General features: G+C 41.1%; 2 protein-coding genes across 2 annotated transcripts in view; one reads left to right on the top strand and one right to left on the bottom strand.

Moving 5' to 3' along the window:
* LOC307267920 (glycine--tRNA ligase-like) overlaps window positions 1-27692 on the top strand; it is a 53125-nt gene that overhangs the window by 19794 nt on the left and 5639 nt on the right. The window lies entirely within an intron of this gene.
* On the bottom strand, window positions 393-27692 carry zbtb47b (zinc finger and BTB domain containing 47b). The gene is made up of 6 exons (XM_080050262.1): window positions 27567-27692; window positions 10003-11412; window positions 9467-9614; window positions 8888-9003; window positions 7371-7515; window positions 393-6762 (listed from the first exon to the last, which is right to left on the bottom strand). Exons 1-6 carry the CDS (start codon window positions 27567-27569, stop codon window positions 6332-6334), a joined length of 2253 nt encoding a protein of 750 aa, XP_079906388.1. The 5' UTR covers window positions 27570-27692; the 3' UTR covers window positions 393-6331.

The raw sequence follows: 27692 nt of genomic DNA, 5'->3' as shown, positions 1-27692 counted from the left end.
GTGATGTCTAACAACAGACATAGAGAATCAGCTCAATGCTTTTGGTATTGAGTTTTTTATTATACATTAGTAGAAACTCTTTTCAGCTAATTGCAATTCTGGCTTAACACCATGGACAATTTTTTTTGTTGTTGATTGAAGACGTTTTTATATAAAATTATACTGTATGTTTTTCAGGGATTTCAATCTGATTGAGATTGTAAAACTGTAAACAAACTGTAGCCTGTTAATTTTCTTTTGCACTGTATGGAATAGAATTTGAGTACTGAAGTAAAAAATGTGTTTGCAAGAATGTTGTGTGTTTGTTCGAGACTAAGATGGCAGCAAAGTCATAACGTTGGAGCCTTGAGAGAGCACGATAGAGTTAAAGAAAAACACAGCACACATCTCCATTTGAAATAATATATCTATACTGTTTAATATTGAAATGATTTCATTATGCTCTGCTGTGTTACAGACAGTAAACACTAGTCAATAATACAATAAAAGACAAAAAATACAGTCTAATGTTATTAGCACCTATCGTCCTCGTACGGTTTTTAGTATTTTTATATAGCTAAACTTTACAACTACTGCCTACACATGGTCTTTGTACACCAGAGTTAACTAAGACATAGTGTTTACATTATAAAGTAGATAATCAGCAAATAACAGTTCACGTTTTTATGATTTATTTAACATAACTGCAGTATGAGTAAGTATGGGAAATGTAATGGGTATGTGGATAATACGTTAATTTGACTATGGCATTTGTCGCCTTTGTTATTATCACATAACTTTGCCCAATAGGGGAAAATCTCACCATCTATTCAAACAGCTAACCAAAATTTCACATGCAAAGTAACCAACAACACTTGTTTTCCAATGTTATGCTTTAGTTTCTCTAGAACCCAGACAACTGATGTAGTAGTTCTGTTATCAGATGAGCCAACAATAAAACCGAACACTTCAATAAACAATACTGTCAGTAAACACATTGAATGGATTGTAAAAATATATTTTACTTTAACCTCAAAATAAAAATAAAGTAAGCGAGTAGCAAGGGCTAATTAGCGTTATTTAGCTAGTTATTCTAATTATCTCCAATTCAAGGTCTTTTGTTTTCATCACAGATTGTATGCATGTTTTTATTTGATTTAAAAAAAAATCCAAACGTACTAAACCAAAAATACTGAAAGATCTTTCTGCTTTTTATCAAGTGGAAGTTAAAAGTATAAAACTTTGTTTCAGACATTTGTTTTTGATACATTTTCTGTCAAATACCTAATATTTCACACTAATGGTTGCAGATCCACTCTCCATTTCTGTTTATTGACATATTCAGTTTTATTTTTGACTCGTCTTAAAACCTTTTGTCAGTTTTGGGCCTCCGTAAGTTTGCACCCACAATATGGGTTGACAAGAAACAAAAACAAAACAAAACTGGTTTTCCATTCTTAAAAGGAAAAAAAGAGTAACACATTTCTTTAAATTCTTACCTCCATACAATGCCTTTCTCTCCAATATCAAGGTGAATCTTAAGATTCCCAGCATTTTTCTTAAAGCTGAAGGCCACACAACCAAACCCTTTTTAGATACACACTCCGGGTCTAGCAGCTTAACCCAAAACCACAAGTCCCAGTTGAGACTGGACCTGGCTATCCAGTGAGCTCTCTCCTTTATACCAACTGCCATGCATGCTTCATTATGTGACAAACATTTGCCTTAGGGGGCAATGCAGAATGCACAGTCACCGTGGTGTCTAGGCACCCACTTTATCACTGACAAACCCTCATTTAAGGACAAGGGCAGGTCCACCTTTCCCTAATCTTATAAAAGCCTTTGGCTGCTACTCATAGTAAAGGGGTATTTGGCTAATTAAAAGACATAAAGCCTACTTGCCTGGAATACAGGACTCCTAAACACTGTGCAAAATCTCCCATCCCGCTTGAAGAATCTCAGCTTTACTGCCATTCAACTTTTTAACATTACATTTCTTGGTATATTCCTTTTAAAGATTTTTGGAGACATCATGGCTCATAAATGTCTTCAATACATTTTGTACAGCTTAATTACACGACAGGGTTTTGTCCAGTTTGCAGCTGTAATTTGGGACGATTTGGTCGCTAAATAATGTAAGACATATAAAACATATAAATCCGGCTCTGAAGGATTAAGACTTTATGAACAAATCACTTCATATATTTCCCGAGAATGTTGTGGCATGAACTAATATAGTGTTTAAAGAGGGTAAAACTAATATTTTTTTTTTTTTACTATACTTTTTAAAACTACTCACCTGTTAATTGCATAAAATCTTGCCTTTCAATAAAATAATCTATTAAGTGTCATTCACCTCTAAAATAATGAATAGAATGCTGTTTGATTGAGTTACCACAGCAATACTTTTAATACTACATTGTATGGAAGCCCCTGACTTAAGTAGATTGGAGGATATATTTCAATTCATTTATACAATAGGACTTCTTTTGCAGGGTCTGACCAAACATTTTGACGTCCCTTTGGTCTAAAAAAACATTCCAGGTTGACTGAACACCTCTGGCTATAATCTCATGCCATGGAAATATAAGAAAAACACACACCTGTTTTTCAAATTGCAACTGTCTCAGCCTTCAAAGCCTGCTAGCTGAACTGCGGTATAAAGTGTTAACAGTAGCCTAATCAATATCTTTTACTCAATTTGGCAACTGGTTTTTATAAATTTATTAAATGTTTTTTTATTTATTAAACCCTTCAATAGGTGCAAACTATAAATACCTCAAACCTCTTGAAAACAGTAGTGATCGGAGAACAAACCAATCAGAAACAGCCGTTGCAGTACTGTGCGCGCCAACGGGGAAGGGTCGAAAAATACTAGAATGGGGGCCATACCACATGGATAGGTTAACAGAGGCTTTAAAGAAATCCACTACAATTTGTAGATTTTGTTCACCTTATGTCTGCATACGTGTTCCCCATTATGGGCTAATGTGGCCATCAGATTGAAAGTGCATACACCAGTAGTATCATCAACTACTATCCCTCCTCCTTTACCATCAGCTACAACTGTCATCCATAAACACAAAAACATTCAAATCCCTCCAAGTATAAGGCCAATACACAAACTATAACCACAGTATCTCAGTAATGTCTCTTGGGCTAGTGCTTCTCATAAACAGTGAAGTGGGAAAAGACTTGGTACGTACATTTTAAGCCTTTACTTATGAATCTTAGGGCCAGTTTCACAGACATGGATTAAGCCTAGTCCTGGACTAAATGCAGTTTTGAATGGAGATTGTCCATTGAAAGTGCAATTTAGTCCAGAACTAGGCTTAATCCATGTCTGTGAAACCGGCCCATAATGTACTCTTAAAAGGGAGGACCTTCTCTTTCTTTAGTGAAGGACTGCTAACAGAGTGCAGTTTACTATGGTGCCACAAGAGAGCAACAGTTCTTATGTCCTCTCTCTGTGAGATGCCTCAACAAACCTTGGGTATAAAATGTTGGCAGTGAACTCATCAAACTGCTCAAAAATGTCTTCATTTTAGCTCGTATCTGATGTAAGGCTAAATTGGATTCATTACAGCCAGAGTATATTAAACAATTAAACAGCTCAGACGTTTCATTTAAAGGGCAGTCTCAAACTGGACCCTGTACAAAAGCAGCAAATCAAAGTACAAAACATGTGTTAGACACATGGAGAAAAAAATAAGGAAAAGTACCATTCACAAACAACATCTGATTTGGCCCTAATCGTTTAACTATGGCAGTTTAAGAAATATGTAACTTGGGGTAAACTTATACGTAAAGACAACACTAAAGTGCTTAAATTTGTCTTTTAAATAAAACTATGAACAGCTTATAACATTTATAAAAGCTTATCCACAAATTCCAACTTTCCGGTAGTACCAGCCAAGACAAATATGGGGGCACATTCAACTCACTCTCCAAATGTAAACATGAGGAATTAATCACAAGGACGAAAACACAGTTTAACAATATTTACAGGTTAATGCTACACTACAAGTAGGCTTTCTATAGATAAAGTGAGCAGGAGTGCATCATTGATTGAAATGTCAGCTCTAAAGGGATATTCTGATAGTTTGGGAAACGTGCCGATTCGATTTCTTGCCGAGAGTTAGATGAGAAAAAACTGAAATCTCAATCTGTCGAATGTGAAGCTGAAGCCATCCGCTGGTTATCTTAGCACAAAGACTGGAATCAGGTTGAAACAGCTAACCTGGCTATGTTAAGAGGTACTACCTATCAGCACCTCTAAAGGCCTTTGATTAGAAATTGATTAATAAAAATCTAAATGATTTAAAAAAAAAGGCAGGCTAGCTAGCTTTTCCCATACTCCTGTCTTAAGTTTACCAAACAAAAAGTACTTTGACCTGCAGTAAAACCACATGTTGTAATTTTTGTGCTTTTAGTACGGATAAAATTAGATACTTAGTAAGGTACAAGCTTAGAACAGCCGTGTTGCAATTTGTTTTTAATGGTGTTAATCGAGCCAACAGGTTAATTAACCCATGTGATAACTCACAATTAAAAAAATAAATGCAAGCTGGGCTGTTTTAGGCTTCCGTAGGTAGCTTGAGGTGCTGGTCGTTGATGTTTTTCAGACATAGCAAAACTAGTCATTTCCCTATTTTTACAGGTGTCCTGCTAAGCTAAGCTAAGCTAACCAGCTCGAGCTCCATATACACACAAGCTAAGAGTGGTATCAATGTTCTTCTCTACTGTAACTCTCATTAAGCAATCAAATAAGTGTATTACCCTACGTCAAATAATTCCTTTAAGAGAACACTTTTACCAATATGTATTTGATTATACTTTTAGTTCCACTCCAGTAGATTTATGACAAACACTTGTCAAAAGTGCATGTAGAGCCACAATTTTTTTAGCGGTATTACATACAGCATGTCCCTTACTTTGATCAGTTTCTACATATCAATTAAATTAATAAGGAATGGACTAGTTTATAATAGTGATGTAATCATAACAAGCCCTTTTAATGATGCGCTCTGTTGTGCCAAAAGTAATCACTGTCAGGGCTCTTTGAGAGATTTAGGCATTAGGATATATTTTTTTATGATGTCACAATATATATCATAATGAAATGTGCACACTTAATGAGCTACATAAGCATTTTTTTTTAAATATCATTAATCCTACGCTTAGCAGGTATTCTGCAAACTAATTACATGGATCGGGTTTAGTTGGGAAAATGAGCCGTAAGTTAACATTAACATTAGATGTTAAACCTACACATATACTGTAGGTCTGAGTACATTAGGTTTTTACCAACAAGTCACAGAAAAGTGCATCTCAAAGCCAGATCTACAGGAGAGGAGAGCGCTTGCTTAATGTAAGCAAAAGATTAGAGTCAACAAAATGTCATCTCCTGACTCGGGGAAGCTCAAGCGCCGATCAGCTGAATAAAGATCTAAAGATCCTCATCTCCCGTCTCTGTCTCCCATCACTCTCTCTCTCTCTCTCTCTCTAACACACACACACACACACACACACACACACACACACACACACAAGCACACACACACACACACACGTCACAACTTCTCTTACGTCCTTACAAATTGTCGTTACGTGTCACAAATAACACACTATCACAATGATAAAAATGAAGACAATTAGGAGTACATTTTAAATATCACTAGAGTTAAATGTAAGGTGCAGGGTTGATTATAAATGCTGTATAACCTTGTCTAACTATAGCAGGTGAGCTTACAGGATTTGGTTATTGGCAATGCCATATACATGTGCTCAAAGACAAATCAGCATTTGGTTATTGCTGGGGTCAGAACAGAACAACTCGCTACATCTTGGCAGAGAACAAACAAAAATAAATCAATTCATTTTTATCGTCGTAGTGTTGTTCTCACTCAAACGATGAACCCCTCCCCTTTAGGAGTGAACATTTTGGAAACTCTTCCCCCTTCCCCATTTTGTAAAAGATGCTACAATCAATGCATTGTGCAAGGCTCTGGAGAGATGTGTGCGGGTGGTGGAATTCCAAATGAAACCAGAACAGAGTTTTGAAATTCATGGAGGAGAAAACGTGGTGACAAAATGTCCTACTGGACTCTGAGGTTATCTATTGTATTGAACAGAGTAAAAAATGACTATTTCTTACTGTGGTAGGTGTACTGTATATGTGTGTATGTTCATTTATGAGGCTTACGTGTAGCCTTCAGTCAGTTTTTCCCCCTCAGTGTAAATGCCACTGAGGGTGCGTCACTCTCCCGCTGCAGGAGTCCTCTGAAAAGCTCTAAGAAAAAAAAGAAAAAAACAAACGTAACAAAGTTGCTTCAGATGCTACAGAGATTTGTTAGTTGTTGGAGTTCATCCTACCGGCAGAGAACAGTGGGGGCGGAGGGGGTAAATGAGTAGCGGGAGGCAGAGCCCCCCCCATGGAGTGCAGCAGGGGGAGAGAGAGCTGGCTGCCATGGAGAGGGTGGTGGTGGTGGGGGCTGGAGGGGGTGGATGTGGTCACCGCCGCCCCCAGTTGCACCTGCCCGGTAGAGTCCTGGCCGGGGAGGCCGAGGGCGGGGCTGTTGTTGCCGTCGGGACCCACCATGGGGTTGCTGACTCGGAAGCACTTCTCCCTGTGGGCCTTGAGCATGTTGGAGAAGCGGAAGCGCTGGCCGCACACCTCGCACGGGTACGGCTTCTCCCCTGTGTGGGTGCGGCGATGGCGCTTCATGTTGGGCCGGCTCGTGAAGCTCTTCCCACAGATCTCACAGATGTACGGCTTCTCTCCTGCAAAGACACGAGACAAGACAAAGTTAGCAACTAGCTTGTGAACATAGTGGAGCATTTAGCATCTAAAAGAGACATACATTTTACCCTCAGAAATTGGTGGAGACCAAAGCAGAGATTAAGTGTTGGACTCACTCATTATGTACAGTAATACATGCTTATGTCGCTGCGTCCCAGCTGGATGTATAAATAGGCAACTGTTTACAAACAAGTTTACCATATCAATTGCGATCGACGACCCACATGGATACAGCCCTACCAATGGTTTCACACTATTCTGCTGATTGACAGCTGGTGGCATACTGTAGCACTATACAGTCAGAGAAGAACACGTTGAGCTAGTTAAGTTCCAAATATCTTATCTAGAAGCAAATTAGTTCCAACACATTTGTAACACCCTATGGTGAAACACACAATGTGTTTTAGCTTTTGTTTAAACACAAGAACACTGTTGAATATCTGTATATCTGTATATATCTGTTTTTTCTGTGCTGTCCCCAAGTGGCTAAAGAAGTAGGTTCATGGTAGTTTTGTACATGTTGCTCTACTGCAATTCAGCGTCAACACTCCCTTGAAAATCATCAGCATGAGCACGAGAAATGACTCACCAGTGTGCGTCTTCATGTGTTCGTCAAAGTACTGTTTCATGTTGAAGTCCTTCCCGCACCACTGGCACATGAACTGCTTGTGTCCGATGTGGATGCTCATGTGAGAACGCAGCTGGTATTTGTACTGGAAGCGCTCGCTACAGTTCTGAAATGGCACACAGTGGACATTTTTACACAATGTCTTGACGGTAATTAATAGTTATGAAGGTCACAGAAAGAGTACTTGACAGGTTTTATTATATTTCTTATTGAGGGAAAAGCAGCGCTAAATAAAGATGATCCATAACACTAAAACCTTAGACATCTCAATATCTCTCTTGTGACAAATTTAATTCAACACTCAGCTGTGAGAAACAGAGCTTGTGAGAGACACATTTCTGTAAAACAAAATTTCAAAATCAACTGAGTTATGCAACTTCAAATATGAGAATAGGTCAGATTTTACAAGCAGTTGACACAACTTCAGATACCACTGTTTAAACACTTAAAATGAATGTGAAAACAAAAGAATATTTAAAGGTATTGGCTTTAAAAGAGTGCTTTGACATAGTAAAGTGAACATGAAGCCATACAGCCATAGGCTACAGCCAACAGCAGGTAACAAGGGCTGCATTCCAAATTGCACTCTTTCTTTTATCTATTCTACATACTAAAGCTGAACATAAAATTAACCGAGTTAGCATGCAGTGGGCATACAATTGGGACATACCTTTACTTATTTATTTCATCATATCATTGCACCTGATCTAGCTTCTTGTTTATATATCCGTCACATCCCCGGTTGTTTTCATATGGAGGCTGCGTCGATGTGACGTGACTTCCGGTGCGCACTAGATTTTGACTCAGGATCGCCCAAAAAGCATGCTGATTTCCACACAAAAAAAATCCGATGGGATGCAGGAGGCAATAGGTACATTTAAGCATGCTACATCTGACCACAATAATTGAGACATCCTAAGTATTTCAACCATTCTAAATAGCAGGGAAGTATGGGTATTGAAGTGCAGGGTTACTTTTTTTTAACAGGGCCAGGCTAGCTGTTTCCCCCTATTTCCTGTCTTTGTGCTAAGCTAACCTAACCCTCTCCAGGATGCTCTGTATGTTCATAATTAACGTAGAAACCTGAAAGTGGTATCAATCTTCTCATCCAACTCTCGGCAAGAAAGAGAATAAGTGTATTTCCCAAAATGTCAGAATATTCCTTGACGCACTTGACTTGTTAATAATGATGATTTTTCTCTGATGTGTTTAAATCGTCACATCTGGATGTCATCTGCATTCCTTGACCTTAAAGTGAGCATTTTACAAGCCAAGGGGGAGTAAAGGATAAAGAAACTTATTTAATGCAAAAAACATTTTAGCCAATAATTACAGGAATGAGAGAAGAAAATCAATCAATAAATAAAAAGAAACTAGTGGATATTCTCAGTCAGAATTAAAGTATTTTTGTGAGTGGAGTGGAGTGGAGTGGAGTGGAGAGGGGAGAAGCCACAGCAGCGTATAAAAGGAGCTCAAACCTCACACTTGAAGGGTTTCTCTCCTGAGTGCTGCAGTGAGTGAACCTTCAGGGACATGCTGCGCTTGAACGACTTCCCGCACGTCTCACAGGTGAACGGCATGTCCTTCGTGTGGGCTAGACACAGACAAACACACACACACACGCGCACGCAGAACAAGTTAATGGTATTCAATATTGAGCCACTCTTAATCAAATAGCAGCGGGAGGACAAATAAGCAAACTGCTACTCCAAAGTAAATAACAACATTGAGATGCTTTTTCATTGGCTAATTACGGTGCTAAGGACAATGAATGTGACTCGAGCACATGTTACTCCCCAGTCACTCCTTTAGTAAATGGGATAAATAGGACTCAATGGCATACAAAACCCTTAACTGCTGCAACACTGAGGTACACAAGGAATGAGATAATGAGATTGGGAAATTAGATGTTTATCTCCTTAAAAAAAAAGTGTAAGAGGAAAGTAACACCCTAAACAAATCACGCACAACAATCGTTGGGATGTGGAACAGGAAGCCTGAAGTAACAATCGGGAACAAAGCGACCAATCAGGATGGTTGATTTGACTGCCACTCACCGACCATGTGCTTCCGGACGTGAGCCATGGTGTAGAACTTCTTCTCACAGATCTCGCAGGAGAATTTCTTCTCGGCGTAGCCGTGGACGATCTTGTTATGCTCGTGTAGCGACCACAGCTTTTTGAAGGCCTTGCCACATGTTAAGCACTTGGGGGGGACAAGGCAAAATAAAGTTACTGTATTACTGGAGCTATGTGGGTATGAGGCATTGAGAAGATCATTATCTGGGATAGTCTGTACAAAAGCCATCGAGTTGTGCGTACACGGATACTTGAGCTTGCACTGTAGCAAAAAGAAAAAGAAAAGCTGCTCACAACTGAGAATGTATTATTATTGATTAACAGTTGAGGACTCTGATCAATTCAAAAATGTCAAAGGTCAGCAAAGTTGACCTCATGACGGTTTACATGTATTAACTTGGCCGTATCATGTAAATCAACTGTTCAAGAATATTCCTTTGCAATTAAATTATTTTTAACTTTAAAAGATAGAGGGCTGGGGGGTCTTTCATCATAATCCTGACTGAATCATATACCTGGATGCTCTTCTCACAGTCGGTCTGTTGGTGCAGCAGCAGCTCGCTCTCCAGCAGGAAGCGTTTGCCGCAGTTGTTGCAGATCTGCATGCGGTTGTGGGTGACGTTCATGTGTTTCTCCAGGTACCAGCGGTTGTTGAAGACGCGCGGGCATTTCTTACACGGGAAGTGTTGCTTCTCCTCCAGCCTGACCTTCTGACCCGGGCCCTCTGCGTCCAGCGTCCTCCTCTTCCCGCCTTGCCTCTGGTTGGCCCGCGTGGCCTCTGCCAGCGTTTGCCGCATGGAGGCCGTGGTAGCCGCCATGGCGAAGGCTCTGTTGCCACGGCGAGGCCTGTCCAAAATGGCCGACTGCTCCAGGCCTGGAATGTGCAGGGTGTTCTCTTCCTCTTCCTCATCGTCATCCTCCTCCTCCTCCTCTTCCTCACTGCTGTGCCCCAGGAGATCAGCCCTCTTCAGCTCTTCCTCCTCCTCATCTTCACCCAGCGAGTCATCATTCTCCGCCTCATTGTCCTCATCGTCTTCAGAGTCTCTTTCGTCTCCGTGGCAATGGCCGAAGATGGTGGTGACGGTTGCCGACTTGCCCTCGGATCCCTTGGACACATTGAGTGTCTGGTTGTTGAGGTTGACCTCCACGATGATCTGCTCTCTGTTGAAGGAGCCGTTGTTGTTGTTGCCCTCTGCCGTTTTCGTCTCCTCTCCATTGCTCTCAACTTTGCACAAAGCAGCAGCGACGCCTGCACTCACCCCACTGGCCCCCGACCCCTCCTCCTGGTAAATATACTGCTTCTGCTGGCAGGCCGTCTGTCCTGCCTCCTCCACTCTCACAGAGAACAGGCTGCTGCCCTCCCTCTTGTACACCCTGGCCAGCTCTGACTCCTGTTTGATCTCCGGGTACAGCTGGCCCGGGGACATCGCTGCCGTGGCGACCGGGTGACCTCCACTCATCCCGTCCTGATTGGCCATAATATCCGCACAGGTGCTTCTCAGAGAATGGCTGCCGATGAGGTCCCGACAGGAGGCGGCGATGTCGCTCATCTGAAGCAAGGTGGCGGTGTTGAGCACGTCGCGGACAGTCCGGCTGCTCACCAGCAGTTTGGATGTGTAGATGAAGTTGAGGATCTGCTGAAGGCCCTGTGAGGTCAAGGCGTCCAGTGACAGGTCCACGCGCCGCAGCTGTTTGCTCTGGGCGAAGAGGGAGTGGAAGAAGGGGCTGTAGGCGGCTAGCACGCCCTTGTGGGCCGGGAAGGTGCTGTGCTGCTGACGCACCAGGACAATGTCCACGTCACACAGCTCGGGCTGGAAGAGGCGCTGCTCGTTCAGCCTGTCCATCAAACAGGTGAAGTGCAGAGCCACATCCTCCACCACAGAGAACTCAGCAGAGGGGAAGTCCGTGGTCTTCTCCACTATGAGCTACAGGTGGGAGGGGGGAGTGTGTTGGGGAGAAAGTGACAGAGGAAAAGGTTACAATAGAAAACACTTTATCATATAGGAATATGATCAGGTAAACTGTAACTACAGTATGTGATAATATAGCCTGCAAAAATAATATAATTTTGTTATTAGAAGGTAGTAAGGGGAAAACGGGATACTTGATAATTTATTAAGCATATCAAATATTACTGTGTAATAACAGGGGAAGGGTGTGTGTGTGTGTGTGTGTGGAGAGGGACAAAACATACAAGTAGTGGGAATGTCCTGTTGTATTGCAAGAAATTAATAATTAATAATATTTGTTATTATTGTGATTACTATTATTTTTATTTATTATTATTTAGATTTTCTTTATCACTGAAATGCATTTTTGAAGGGCTATTGGGCTCGAAGATTCTCAAAACTAAGCAAACACATTAGTGGTGAACTTATACACCTGATACGGGCTGTAAGAGCTAATTAGCACTATGGTATAAATAGAAACCAATCTTTGGTTCCACAGTTGCTACCAGTACATAGAAACGGTTTTTGACCAAACACAACCTAAGTCACGTCAGGGTCTATGTTTTTTATGTTGTTTATCAAGCTGGAGCTAAAGAAAGTGCAAATTAACGAGACAAATGTTTTAACTGCAAGTAAGACTTTTAGGTGTGACAAAGGTGCGTCAAGAAGTATATATATACACACAAAGATACAGGGACTGATCATCGCTGCTTGCAGCTTCATTATTGCACTATTATTTGTGTTTCCTGTTTGCATTTTCATAAAAGCTCAATTAGGTAGGGTCAAATTACCCTATGATATAAATGCTGTGGTATTCGGCATTACTGTGTATAACTAAATAATATGTTAGTAAGCAAATAAAAAACAGTTTTCAACTATGTCTTCAACTGGAAATGGAAATAAGACATGATACAAGCGTGGTTTCTATGGTTTTAGGTTGCTTGGTTGACCCAAAATTAAATACATTTAACAATAGCTGCTTTAAAATCACATAGAGCTGTTATCAATACGAATAGTTTGATCTCAAAGTGAAGGCAGAAATATTGCTGATATAAATTCTAAATCGATGAGGTTTTATCCTGGAGTATTTATTAGAGTGTTCTTTATGATTTTCATAAAGGTTAAATGAACTGCACAAAGTCACAGACTGCATCCGTGCTGCACGATTCGAGTCAGAGAAAAATCAAAAAGGTGTAACACTCAGCGCTCTGTGCAAGGTCCTCAACTTCCCAAGGTGGGTTTATTTTAGCACAGGAAGGGCAGGGTTTCGATCCAGACGGGATGTGAGTGGGGACAGAGGAGCAAACAGAGCAAACACACACACTCACACACAAACACACACATGCAGAAACGCACTCACACGCTTATGTGATGTGCAACCATGCACAAAACACACATACACTAAGACACATACACTAAGACACAGAGACAGAGACACAGAGACACACAGACACACACACACACACACACACGTCTGGTCCCTAGCAAGGACTGACTGGGCAGAGCATTGGTATTCAGTGCCATCTCCCTCCCATTAGCTGCTTCTCTCTCAGCACACCCACTCACTCCACTGTCCCTGAGGAACAGAGAATTATGCACAAGACAAAACACGTCTGGAGAAATAATTAGGGAAACCATGCCGAATAAATACTAACTAACCCTCCGAATAATTAATGGCATTTATCATTCTGGGCGTCTCTCGGAGGTAGCATAGGACAAGTATTGATACAAGCATTGTTTGAGCGAACAAGTTGCTGGAGATGATGTAGCCATGTGCGCCATAATTACATCTCTGCATGCATCTGTCATTTCTCAGTATTTACAGCATGAGAGGAGATGGCCCACGTACAATAACATGATTAAATTCATTTCAGGACGATAATCCTGATGGATTTATGTAAAACTCTGTAGTAAATGATCCCACTACAAAGACTGTTCATTGTTCTTTACATTCAAAATTGTTCTTTGCCTTTTCCCGCTGGCCCACATTGTTTCTCTTTTTAGATAAATGAAAATTAACTTTTCATTTTTTGAGGCTGGAAAAATTGGATTTGCATTTGGACCTAACCTTGAAAATCTAGCCCGTTTGAAGAATTCAATTATGTAGTGTTAGATTTATTCATGGTTTTCAGCTGCTAAATTGGACTCTGAGCCAGAGAGGAGCGGAGATCGGGTTATCTCCCCGCGCGAGGCTACAGACGTCGCCCAAGGGCAAAAACGCTGCAGCCTTAATCAGATCAAGTATAAGTTGCAGACTGGAAGTTACGCTGCTTTGGCGATAACGATGGGCTTCTTCTTATAGCATTCAAAGCTCAGTCAAAGATTCGATTCTACGAGAGCAACATCAACAGGTTCAAAACATCAATGGCTTCATTTAGAATCAAAATAAAGAAACCAATGCTACTTTTAAGGTTAAATGTAGGGTGTATGTTAATGACATGTTGCTTTATTTTGTAGATTTTGTTTATATTCTATTAAATTCTTATCCGTCAATAACGTGACGTTTTCAGAATTTTACAGGAGAGCATACATTTTGGTCTTTTCTGCAATCCCTCCATATTGTCAGCTCTTTTAGCCTATTTATAATGCACTTACGCCTTTTGTGTGCCAAGCTCAGTGCACTTCCGCCTATTTTGCTACTATACAGTATATGATTTTGCTCCAAACTCAATTGGTGGTTTTCACTTACACCTTTATGTTTTCAGCCTTTATTTCAAAAAGTAAAATGTAGCTATAGTGACATGATTCTTTTACCATTTGATAGAACTTACCAAGACCTTTAAAATTAAATATAAAAGTCATTTTCACCAAATATGTCACTCACGCCCCTTTTGCTCCAAGCCTTTGAAATATGCTTTTACACTATTTAATCCAACAGCAAACAGTTACCCTTCAGCATGCTGCCGTGCTGCGTCAGTCACAACAATAAGCAATAACCTTGTCACATTTCATCACACGCTGACTGTAGCCAAACAAATTGAGTGAGTACTCTTGTATTTGAAGATCTTTGTCTGTCATTATCTCTCTCTCTCTCCTTGCAAATGTCAGGGAGAGCGAGCCTGTTTGCCGTCATTAGAGAGAGCGCCACCTTTAACCAGCTTCCCAGTCAGATGTCTCCCCAATACATTATTCATATCTGGCCTGACCCGTGACAAACACGCAGCGGGGGGGATTACTGACGCACCCAACAAGAGGTGTCATTTAAACCGGCTTCAATCAAAGCGTTGCGAACCCTTTCCACACTCATCTGCTAAACACTTACGTGAGAGGGGGTCCTTACATCCTCAGAGGGAGGCCGTTTCACAAGGTTAAGGTGTGTTAATACAATGAGGTTGTTTTATTTTACTGTAATGTGCCATTCACATGTTAGAAAGAAGGACAGTTTTTTCAGCTATAGGCTAAAGGAAAAAAACTGTATTAATGCCAAAAAAACAGCAATCCCAATACAAGGTCCATTTAATAGAGGTTTGTGAGCTTTTGATCACATGACATGACCCTTATCAGCAGATGGCGTTTGACCAACTTTCCATGTTTAGCACTTGAAGGACTTCTTGTTGATGTTTGCTCAAAAGCAATCTGGGAAAAAATATCAGCACAGTCTTAAACAACAGATGTAGTCACTGATCCAAAATGATCAAATAAAGAGGGTATGTGTGTGTGTGTGTTTTTCAAGCTGCATTTTTCCCTCCCATTATTCTAATAGGCCTGATTAATGCACCTTCTTATTAAAAATCACTGTTACAGACTGTGAAAGGTCAAAACTGACACAAAACCAAATCCAGCTTTCCAATCGTTTAACGGGTCTAATGGGGGCCTCACTCAAGAACAGTCAGACATTGCATTTGCCAGACTCTGGAAGATAATCAGACATTTAAAAAAAACATTCCCCTGATCAGTCTGATGATGGCGATGCTTTTATTAAAATTCAAAGCTTCAGACTTTGAAGCTATACTTTTCCCACTAATCCACTTTTGATAAAGCTGTGATGGATGATGCACGGGATTTACTTCTTGGCTCAATAACAGCCTGCATCATTCATGAGATTTTTTTATTTTTATTTGAATTGCTTCTATTATCCTCGGTGATGGTCAGACTCACCGGCGCAATTTGAGCTCACTGTCCAACGTGTCAAATTAAAGCTTGTGATTTTTTATTATTTTTAAAGTGGATTTTGTGAGTAACTTGGTGCATCCTCGCTCAACTCAGCCACTTTGGGGTCAGTGGTATATGCACTTGGCAGAAGCCCGACTCCTGGCCCTCAGCCAGACGTAGCGGAGTGAGAGAGTGAAATCACTCCCTTTCTAATTTGACTTTCACTGGTGAGAATGCCCTTTCTCTCTCACACCTTTGCACTGGACCGCCCGTGTGGATTTACTACTCTGTAAAGTCTGCATCATTCTCCTTGACTCTGCGCAGGCCTGGCTCCAGACTGGGGGGGAGGGGTGCTGTTGTGTGGAGCTGCCATTTAAAAAAAGGTTCTCCCCTGTCTGTTAAATGTTCATCCCAACATTTACTGTAAAAGGACTGGTATGTTTCTGTTGGAGATCCAGATGAAATAAATAACTAGAAAGAGATGCAAGTAGACAACGCAGACATGCAATACAACGAGGAAAATACAGTATGTATAACATCTACAGAGAGACGCATAATGACTTCAACAGCAGAAAACGATTTCAAGGAGACGCAGAAAGACAACAAAGACACAACAGACAAACAGATGACAATGCTGCCTAACAGCTACCAGGAGATGGAAAAAGAGAAACACTTTACAAATACTCAAAATGACTAAAAAATGAAGTCATTTTCTGTATGACCTGCAGATTTACGAGCAGTGAACTGAAGAACATCTTCCATCTACCGTGGCTTGTCTCGTTTGCTTGCTGGCCGGTGAACAGACCGAGCCATTAGCGGGGGCCAATGTCAGAGCACAGCACAGAGTCATGGACATATCAATAGTGCGAGGGAAGGCAGCTTGTATTCTGGCAGGAGGGAGTCCCAGGGGTAAAACACTGCAGGGATTAAAGCTATTCTCTTCGGCAGCCCGCAGACTGCTCCGACTAACCTCAGTGTCCTCATAAATCAACCCGTTTTTTCTGGTAAATGTACATATGTTGGTCTCACGCTGGACAATAGAGACTGTGTCACTTTAAACGTTATGCAGTTTCCAAATTTACTTAAAGTTGATATTCTGGATTACTCATATTTAAACAAAAAGATCTCAATACACACAGAAATTAATGATGGTATAAAGAAGGGCAAATTTTAGTACTAGAATTATACATCTCTCCTAGGGATAATTCTATTTATGGTGGTCAGTTTTCTATAAAAATCACACAGTAATTATAACATTTTATCACCTAATTAAATTACTTTGACCTGACCATTTTTGAAAAGTTTGAGTAAAAAGTTACGTAGGTTTTGCTTTTGTGGTGTTTTGGTCTAATATGACACATAATACATTTGTTAGCCTTGAACATCCATTTAATTATTTCCGGCGTGATTTTTTGCCCAAATTCACACCACATTATAATATAAATTGATGAATATGAAATGTTCTTATTTATAATGTCGTAACGATGTCCAGCACATGACCCATGCCCTTATCTTATGTCGATGGAGTTTGCGTGGTTGTCAAGCGAATAGAGATTCTTTCTCATTTAGCACGAAAATTCCGTATTTAATTCATATGATAACACGTAAAGCATTATTGAGACTAATGAGAGCCACAAGATGAGACTTAATCCACACTCATCTGTTAGTAGTGTCCAAAGAATCTCAGACCCTAAGTGGTTTGTAATATAATATAATAAATGATGATGATTATTTTCATTAAAAGTTTATCTGTTGATGATTTATCTTTAGATTTTGGACTGTTTATGAAACCAAAACACAATTTGAGCCGCCCTTATTCAGAAAACACAGTCATGCCTCATCACAGGACAATTATAAGAATTGAATTACAGCAAATCTCTACCTCCAATCTCATTATGAATCCACAATGTTTTCCAAAGTTGTTCTCACCTCAATCTGACTTCTACAAATCTCATTTAGGCCACGAAATGCTCATTAAATAAATGTTATAAACGAGTGCAACTTGCTACCATTAACCCATCAATGTGCAACGGTAAAGAAGTCCCTACAGGATGGCAAAGACCATTAGGTCGCTGTTTCGATCCCCGATTGTAAAGCTATAGGTGGCTGATATTACTTTCAAGGTGCCCGCAATCTCTACCATTATGTCCTTTAGCAAGGCATCTAACTCCACTTCAGCTATTCAGCTATACCCTGCATGAAGACCCCCCTCTGGAGTTTGGTGTTAGAGGGAATATGAGAAAAGACACATTTCAATGAAAACTTGTGTTAAATTGACCAATAAAGCAACTTTAACTTGGAAATGACCAACAGGCACAAGAAAAGGTCCTCCCAATCATCCCAAATCATGAAGACAGCAATCCCATGAGCTCGTGCCTCGACCCTCGTCTCACCCAGTGGGGGAGGTGGAGGGTGCTGGGTCTCTGCCACTCCCACCCACAGAGCCCTTCAACCCACAGTAAAGAGCACTCAGCTGCCCTCTTCACAGGGCGGCCTCCTGCTGAGGGGCCCGGCATAGGGCTCCAAGTGACTGACACCCAGAAGAAGGAGAGTGGGCACTGTGTCAGTCTTCATCTCACTCACTAGCATGGGGAGATGGCAGGAGAGCGGCGCCATCCCTTACACACACACACACACACACACACACACACACACACACACACACACACACACACACACACACACACACACACACACACACACACACACACACACACACACACACACACACACACACACACACACACACACACACACACACACACACACACACACACACACACACACACACACACACACACACACACACACACACACACACAGATCCCTGAGTCATCATCAGTGAATACGAGAGCAAAGCATGACAGGCCTGAATACAAACTCTCATCCACTTACAACAGCAACTTTGGCTTTGCAGTAATGTCAGAATGCTTTTATGTGGCGGGAAACTGATCAGATGTAAACACAGCCAAACAGAACTGGACAAGGTCACGTCATTTCTGGCACCATCCAATCAGACAGCCATTAAAAAGTCATCAGGGTAATGACTGACACTGTGTCCTCTGTGCGCTGCTCACCAGACCTGCACTGCTGCCAACGCCAAACCACTGATAGAGGGATAGAGAAGCTGAGCCAAAGAAGTGAATTCTGACTCCCTTGGGGTGAGAAACGTACCATTGCCTCATCGTCAGGGTGTTGAAGACTGGCATGGTTAGAAAGCAGTCTGCAAAGTTGTCTATCTGCCTTCGTTGTTTGTTGCTAGTCCGGACCGGGAGGGATTATGGAACGGGCCTACTGGGTACTGGGTTCACGCCCAGGGGCCTAAGGTATGGAGAGGGGCCTCTGGCAGAGCCAACAATTACTGTACAATGACTGGTGTGTGTTTATTGGAGATGCATATCAAATAATTACATAGACATGCAAAAGTACAACACAGACATGCAAAAAAACTCAGAGACAAAATAACAAATGAAGTTTTCATTTCAGAGAGCCGGTACTTGACAAGGAATTAACTGCTTCGGGATGGGGCACCGGCTCCGAACAGTGCCCCCAAACTACCTCGGTGGAAAAGGGGTAAAAAAGATACATAGAAACACAGTCTTTGAGTCTGGGTGTCCAATGTAGGAGTGGGGGGGGGGGGGGCTTTTACATGCCAGTGCCCGTGTACCCGGTGCCTCATTACACGCCCATGTGTCTAGTGGAAGATTTCTCCTCTGTCTGCAGTCTGGGCTCCCTCCTCTTCCCTTTCCTAAATCCAATCAGCACAGAGACCCAGCACTGACCTTGAGGTAGAAGGAGCATATACAGTAGCAGAGGCACACACACACACACACACACACACACACACACACACACACACACACACACACACACACACACACACACACACACACACACACACACACACACACACACACACACACACACACACACACACGCCTTTGCATGCATACCTGCTTCATAATCATGCATTTGTGCCCACGTCAGTAAACACAAACTAACGACGTTTGGCGTATGTGATGACACTGCTGATGCATGCGAAGACATGAAAAAGAAAGAGGATGTAAATGTGCCCGGACTCACATTATCCTGTTATCAAACATGATGCTCTCGCGCAGACGAACCAGATTGGTAATAGCACAAGTGACACAGGCTCACTTTTTACAACCCCCGTGGTGATCATTACAGCACTATGATAAAAAATGCTAATAAAAATCAATGTTGGGTGACAAAAGGAGGGGGGGCGCCACAGCAGCGAGTGGCAGCACACTCGCTGCTGAGGTCACTCCCGGCACGGTCATACGCCCAGCCACATTAAAGTGGAGTTTAATAGTCACTGTGTGACACTGTTCATCGGATAATAATGGTATTAAGGCTGAGAGTTACACCTAGTGATTTTAGGCTGTGGGATTATACAATTGATTGGTAGAACTTCGACCTTTACAAATCATCAGATAGCTGTACCGTATGTTTGTGGTATGAACTAAACCTAATTATCTATGCAGAGTTAAAAACAAAAATTATATTGTATTTGCAGCAGCTTTCATTTAAAAAGGACAATATGAACATCCTGATTAAAATCATTATAAATTCAAAATATATTTGGATTTTTGGACTGTTAGTCATTCATAAGAAAACAATTTAAAAAGTGTTAACTTGGGCTATGCACTGTTATGAACATTGGCATTTTACAGACTAAACAATAAAGCTGTTACAATCATATGAAAAAGTTTGGGAACCCCTCTCAGCCGGCATTATAATTGACTCTGCTTTCACACAAAAAATATAAAAGTGGTATGTCTTTAATTTACCAGGAACAGCTAAGTACTGGGATGTTTTCCAAACAAAGATTTTTTGAAAAGCAGTATTTGGTTGTATGAAATAAAATAAAATGTGAAAAACTGGCTGTGCAAAAATATGGGAACCCTTGTGGTTTTGTTGATTTTAATGCCTGTAACAGCATGTAAAACTGATGATTTTAAACACAAAGTTGGTTGGATTATGTTGTTAAGCCTTGAACCTCATAGAATTGTCTGTTTAATCATGAGAAAATGTATTTTAGGTGCCTAAATGCAAGTTGCACTTCTCTTTGACTCTCTGCTGAAGTGAGACAGAATGGGATCATCAAAACAGCTCCCAAAAGATCTTAAAAACAAAGATTATTCATTGTCATGGTTTAGGGGAAGGCTACAAGAAGCTTTCCCAAAGGTTTCAATTGTCAATTTCTACTGTAAGGAACGTTGTCAGGGAATGGAAGGACACAGGCACAGTTGCAGTTAAACCCAGGTCTAGCAGACCAAGAAAAGTACAAGAGCGGCATATGCGGCGGATTGTGAGAATGGTTGCACACAACCCAAAGATCACCTCCAAAGACCTGCAAGAACATCTGGCTGCAGATTGTGTATCTGTACATGGTTCAACAAATCAGTGCAATTTGCACCAAAACATCTGTATGGCCAGGTGATGAGAAGGAAGCCCTTTCTGCGCCCACGCCACAGATATAGTTGCATGGAGTATGCAAAAGCTCATTTAGATAAGCCAGCTTCATATTGGAAGAAAATGCTTTGGACTGATGAGACACAAATTAAGTTATTTGGTCTTTATAAAAAGCAGATGTTTTGGTGCAAATTGCGCTGAATTGTTGAACGATGTACAGATGCACCATCTGCAGCCAGATGTTCTTGCAGGTCTTTGGAGGTGATCTGTGGGTTGTGTGCAACCATTCTCACAATCCTCCACCTATGCCGCTCCTGTTTTTTTCTTGGTCTGCCATGCCTGGGTTTAACTGCCACTATGCCTGTGTCCTTCCATTTCCTGACAACGTTCCCTACAGTCGAAATTGACAATTGAAACCTTTGGGAAAGCTTCTTGTAGCCTTCCCCTAAACCATGACAATGAACAATCTTTGTTTGTCAGATCTTTTGGGAGCTGTTTTGATGATCCCATTCTGTCTCACTTCAGCAGAGAGTCAAAGAGAAGTGCAACTTGCATTTAGGCACCTAAAATACATTTTCTCATGATTAAACAGACAATTATATGAGGTTCAAGGCTTAACAACATAATCCAACCAACTTTGTGTTTAAAGTCATCAGTTTTACATGCTGTTACAGGCATTAAAATCAACAAAACCACAAGGGTACCCATATTTTTGCACAGCCAGTTTTTCACATTTTATTTTATTTCATACAACCAAATACTGCTTTTCAAAAAATCTTTGTTTGGAAAACATCCCAGTACTTAGCTGTTCCTGGTAAATTAAAGACATACCACTTTTATATTTTTTTTGTGAAAGCAGAGTCAATTATAATGCCGGCTGAGAGGGGTTCCCAAACTTTTTCATATGACTGTAAAGGGGCTCTCTACCCAACACGGGGTGGTCTGATGAAATATACTACTGGATTGGAGTTTCACCTAGTCAGACAAGGCTAACACCGGGTAAGAATTTCAACACTATAAGCCAAAAAAAAATTAAATATACTCTACATCTTTGCATGGCAAATACATTATGGTCAGAATGAGTGAGAGATGGTGGTTATTTAACCAAACTATGGTGGAGGCATTGTTAAGAATATGCAATATAATAACTTTACACTTGGTAAAACTTGCGATAACAGATTTTCTGGCCACACTAATAAAAAATCTGTGAACACAATTTACAACACTTTTTAAGATGATACTTTACTAGCAAACAGTTGCTTATTTAAACATCTACCAGCCATAGACATTTTTTTATTCATTTGGAGCCGTGTTTCTGGTTCTCCGATAAATGTAAACCCAATATTTGTCCATATATATCCAGTATAAGTGAAAACTGAATAAAATTTCAGGTAATATGTACAGCAGCAGAATGATTTCAGAAAGCAAAATTCATTCTAAAATTACTTTAAAATTTGCTACTGGTTATTCAGTTTTCCCTTTCCACTACTTTAGCTAATTATTTTATTCCCCTCAGCCTATGAACACATTTTACTTTCTTAACCACAGCATTCACTGCCGGCTGCAATTAATAAAGACAATATTATCAGCATTAGTGCTGCTGCTCTAATCCTGGACATCCAAACTCTCCCTCCACACTGTAGGCCTAAAGTCTAGCACTTTGGACTTGCCCAAGCCTTGCCCTGGTGGTGAAGCACCACCACCTTTTACCATTAGATTTTAAATACATTTCCATCTATATGTTAATGCAACCACACAGGTGACAAACCAATCTACACTTGATGCGAGTTTACCCGAGCATGAAATTGGGATGCACAAACAAAAATAAGGATGAAAACAGCGTGAGAAGCATCTTGGTGACGTATGGTACATTAAAAATGTTGACAGCATGAGCAGGATTGCCTCGGCTGCATGATTTGCAAAGTCCTTTTGAAAAAACTAGACAACAGTGTGTTTTAACAGCGTGACAAAGCAGTGGACAAAAAAAAAGCATGACAGTGTGTGTGTGTGTGTGTGTGTGTGTGTGTGTGCGTGTGTGCGTGTGTGTGTGTGTTGCCCAATCAGAAGTGACGTTGAAAGAAGACATCAACTGGCGGTCGTCTGAGGGGGGTTGGGGGCATCATGAGGTTAGAGTGTCCGCCGCACTAAAGCTCTGCCAGGGAAGTTTGCGTCTGGGCCAATGAGCTGGGGAGAGGGAAGCGCTGAGTCAGGAAGCCAGGATTGAGGAGGCCAACTTGGTGCTGGCATCTCCTCCTCACACACACACACACGCTGGAGTCATAACACACTGTTCCCCGGGCCAACGCCGTACATACTAGAGCTGCAACGATTAATCGACAAATCTATTATTAATCGATTACTAAAATAACCGCCAACTATTTTGATAATCGATTAATCGTTTCAAGTAATTTTTTTATAAAAAATGTCCAAATTCTCTGATTTCAGCTTCTCAAATGTGAATATTTTCTGGTTTCTTTAATCCTATTATGACAGTAAACTGAAATATCTGTGTGTTTTGGACATAACAATACATTTGAGGACGTCAACATGGGCTTTGGAAAATTTATAAAAAATTTTGACCATTTTCCGACATTTTACGGACCAAAATACTAATCGATTAATAGTCGATAAATCGAGAAAATAATCGACATATTATTCGATTATCAAAATAATCGTTAGTTGCAGCCCTAGTACATACATGCATGTGCACAACGCTGGACAGGGCGCACACACACCCTCCCTTGCTGCGCTTGCATTCACGTGCAAACACATAGATGTAACGCCAAATACCCGTGGCACAGCAAAGTGCAGAGATGTTTATATTTGTGAATTTAAAAAACAAAAACAAAAAAACAAGTGTATTAAGTTAGACATAAAAGCAAGTCAGAATGGGGCCAAAATCTAAATTTGACAAAATCCAAATGAAAGATGCACCTTCAACGTGATCTATTGGGAGACAAATATATATTTCTGATGTGTAGCGGCGAGCAGGTGCAGACATACCCGGGGGCTATTACACGGGATGAGACTGTGATATCTTCATTATCCCTTTCATAGCATGACACACCGAGAGAAGAGGCCAACACAAGACTCTAAAGAGCTTCTTATCAGAGGAATCTCTATGGTGTCGCAATACTCTGTGTGTGTGTGTGTGTGTGTGTGTGTGTGTGTGTGTGTGTGTGTGTGTGTGTGTGTGTGTGTGTGTGTGTGTGTGTGTGTGTGTGTGTGTGTGTGTGTGTGTGTGTGTGTGTGCGGAGGCGGTTGATATGTTTGATGAGAAGGTCAGAGAGGACGGAGAGGAAAAAAGGAGGTAGAGGAGGAGCACCGGCTTTTCTATAGCGGCAACCAATCAATGGCCGACAGAAGAACAGTGAATATGAGCTTAAAGGAATAGTATGACCTTTTTGGGGAATGTGTTTGTTCGTTTTTGAGATAAAAGAAGATCGATAACCTACCACTCTCCTCACTCTGTATTATATATAAAGCTACTACAGTCAGCAATTAGCTTAGGTTAGCTTAGTTTAGCACACAGACTGGAGACAAGTGTAAACAGCTAGCTTGTTTTTGTCCAACAAAACAACAAAATCCCATCAACCTCAGTTTTGCTGATTTAGTAAAGGTTATGCGACAGACTATTTCTAGGCGGGGAGCTGTAACTTCCTGGTTGCCCGGCAACTGTTCATAGGCCAAGAATTTGTCCGACAAATAACCGATCGTAAAAACCCAAATAAATAAACCAGATAGCCTATAAAGTTTTTTTTATAAGTGAGCTTCAGAGATGTTGATAGGGCAGATTTTATTGACATTGTTGTGAGATGGGCAAAGCTGTTTGGAGTTTTTTATACTCAGCTAAGCTAACAAGCTAACAAGCTTAGCTGCTGACCTTTCCCAAAATGCCAAACTAGTCCTTAAAAATGTTGAAGAAAAATATAAAATATAATAAAAAATAATTAAAATGTAAAAAATAATAAATATTAGTTTTAGGGGAAATACTGTTTTACTGTGACACATGAGGCGGAACTCTTTCATGCTTATGTGTGAGTATTTTTTTCTAACATTAATAGCCTACAGATAAGCAGCTAAAGAATGGATAATGGTTCCAACATTAACAAATATTTGTGATGACTATCAGATCAAGGATCTCCACTTTCCTGCGTGGCAAATCTGTGGAAACAGCACGAAAACTCATTCCGATCTGCTTGAAAGCTTCTCCTAAGTCCCTCTCTTTCTCTATCTCTCTCTCCGTCTGGCCTTCATTCAGATAGAAGCTAAAAGGAACGTTTTTGATAGAGCCCTTTTCCAAAAACTCTCCTAATATCTTTAAATGCCTGACAATGAAAGGCTAATAGAAATCCCCATATCAAGCTGTTGAAAAAGAAAAAGCTGTTTGGCCTCTTTGATAATAGAGTTCAAAGTCATTTTGTTTCTTTTTTTAAAAGAAGCTTCACAGGGGTTAAATTAGAAGGACTGTTTTTCCCCAGATGAAAAGACATGCCTGCCTAGCAATGCCGACCAACAATAGAAACGTGGATTTTTCCCAGCGAGTAAAAAAAAACGCACTTATGCCATTTTAACCAACAAGAACAAAATACACTTTTACATAAGCCCAGCGGGGTTTGACCTTGCTCTCTGCAGCCTTATCCACTCTTCTTAATCTCAGGGGCATAAATTAGCAGCACCTACAGTATACTTCAGAGTTTCCAGGGAGAGCGGCCTCCTCCTACCCGGCGGCCAAAGATGTCTGCAGGAGGTTTGTTGCCGGGGCTTGGGAATGGCTGCACTGCACTGTCACAAGGACTAAAGACACTTCCCTCGCTCGGCACCCAGAGACAGCGAAGCCTCAAAGTCGAGGGTGGGCAGGAATGCCCTGAATAGGCCGTTACGTAAAGCTCACAGCACCCTGCGAGGATAGAGATGGAGCTGCTTAGGACAATGCACAGGGACATTAAACAGCATCCCATGGCAAAACATGTACAGTGTAGACATCTAAAGGGTGCATGGAGCTGATACTTTATTTTATTTTTTCAAACAAATCCAACTAATTAAGCAAAAAAAAGAATGTTTTGAATAAAGGCAAGCAGTGGATCTTTGGGCACAGACATGTAAAATGCCCCACATGCCTCCAACAGTAGGAACAAGACCCAGACATTGTAAGAGACACAATGTGACGCGGAAGTTAAACTGCACATTTTGGTAGTTGTATTTTCTCTTGGTACTGTTAGTTGTTTTATTGACTTTCCAGCTTGACATATTCACAGTCACTTCATGCAGAAGCTCTGTTCCAGGGACCCTCTCTGACCCTTTGGCCCACTGGACGTGTGCCCGGCTGGGCTGCTGAATAATCCACCCGCGGATATGGTAGTTTATGGGGATATGCGGCGGTTGCTATAAAAATTAGCGGGGACTAATCTGCTTTTGATGTCAACAAAGTAATTGCAGAACTTATCTGGGGCATGTTTTGACCAGAAACACTGAAGAGAAGAAGATACAGAATCTCTCAGTGTCAAAGCATTCACCAAGTGCACTTTGTTTATCGCAGCTTAAAGAAGAAGAAAAAAAAGAGAGGGAGGTAAAGATAGCAATACCAAAAAAAATCCCCTTTCTGCTCCCACCACCAGAAGCCACCCAGCGAGCAACCAGGGCTAACCTCGCTGACCTGACCCAGATATTAACCCAAGCCTCCAGATGTGAACGCGCGCTGCCTGGGATTACTCCACCACTGCATCAGGCTCCACATGCTTTCCTAATGAGGCATCCTAAAGTGACCCTGGAGACAGAGCTGACGGTCTGCCTTGCTATCAGACTGCATTATCCCCACAACCCATGTCAGTCCAGTCCAGTCCGGGCAGACACATCTCCATGTCTGCTAAACTTTAAAGGGGGAATTCCAACAACAAAAAACACCATAGGTTCTCATGGTCACACAGGGGGGTAAACAACTAAGTGAAAGTGAATGAGACATTTGCCAGATGCAGAGAAAAACACAGAATGAAGCATCATGCAAAACAAATAGCATTTCCTGCTTTGACCATCAAACACTGGATTAAAAAAAAATCATTTTTAATTGTACTGAGCTGCTCATCTCACCACACACACCCCTCTGCGTGAGTGGAGTGCCACCTGCAACAGTGAAGTGAAGTTATCAAGACGTGAAGAGTGACATCTACTCCTCTGTTATAACCATATATAGTATAATATAACACACCATGGAGGATGTCTATATCCAATGCATGAATTTAAAAACAAACTTGTCCTGCTCTCTACATTTGCACCAGCCGCGCGACCTGAGTCTTTTTGCAGAAGCGCCCCTGATATGAAAGAATTTAACTCCTTCTCTGCATCAATGTGGCTATTGTAGCCATCGCATTCTTTCCAGCAGCTTCAAATTTCCAACTTGTGCCGTGTCGGCAAGTTACTAACTTGACACAAAGCTAGATATAAAAATGCGCGAGTGACAAGCCAGACAGACCCAAACGTGTTAACATGACACAAGTGTTGTAAGTTTGATCGGCCTGCTAAGTAGCTACATTTTTTTTTTGCAAGAGATCAAACAAGGACCAAAAAAATAAACACCAAAAATGCAGCGCTCCTCTGTAGCCTACCATTTTGATCCAGCGTTTCGAGGCTCAAAGGAGTCCCAGAATAACTCCTTTCGCAGCAGTTTTCCCCTCGCCATGAAAATGACCGTTGGATTGTCACATTTCTTCAGCTTTTGCCCTATCCTCAAT

Source organism: Ammodytes marinus (assembly GCF_949987685.1).
Source record: "Ammodytes marinus genome assembly, chromosome: 21".
Taxonomy (NCBI): Eukaryota; Metazoa; Chordata; class Actinopteri; order Uranoscopiformes; family Ammodytidae; genus Ammodytes; species Ammodytes marinus.
Note: the sequence above shows the minus strand (reverse complement) of the source record. Positions and strands in the feature narration are given on the sequence as shown.

Excerpts from the sequence above, each read along its gene's own strand:
- zbtb47b (XM_080050262.1), bottom strand. Across the intron at positions 9,615-10,002 it reads ACTGTGAGAAGAGCATCCAG|TGCTTAACATGTGGCAAGGC; the intron begins GTATATGATTCA and ends GTCCCCCCCAAG. Across the intron at positions 9,004-9,466 it reads CGTCCGGAAGCACATGGTCG|CCCACACGAAGGACATGCCG; the intron begins GTGAGTGGCAGT and ends GTCTGTGTCTAG.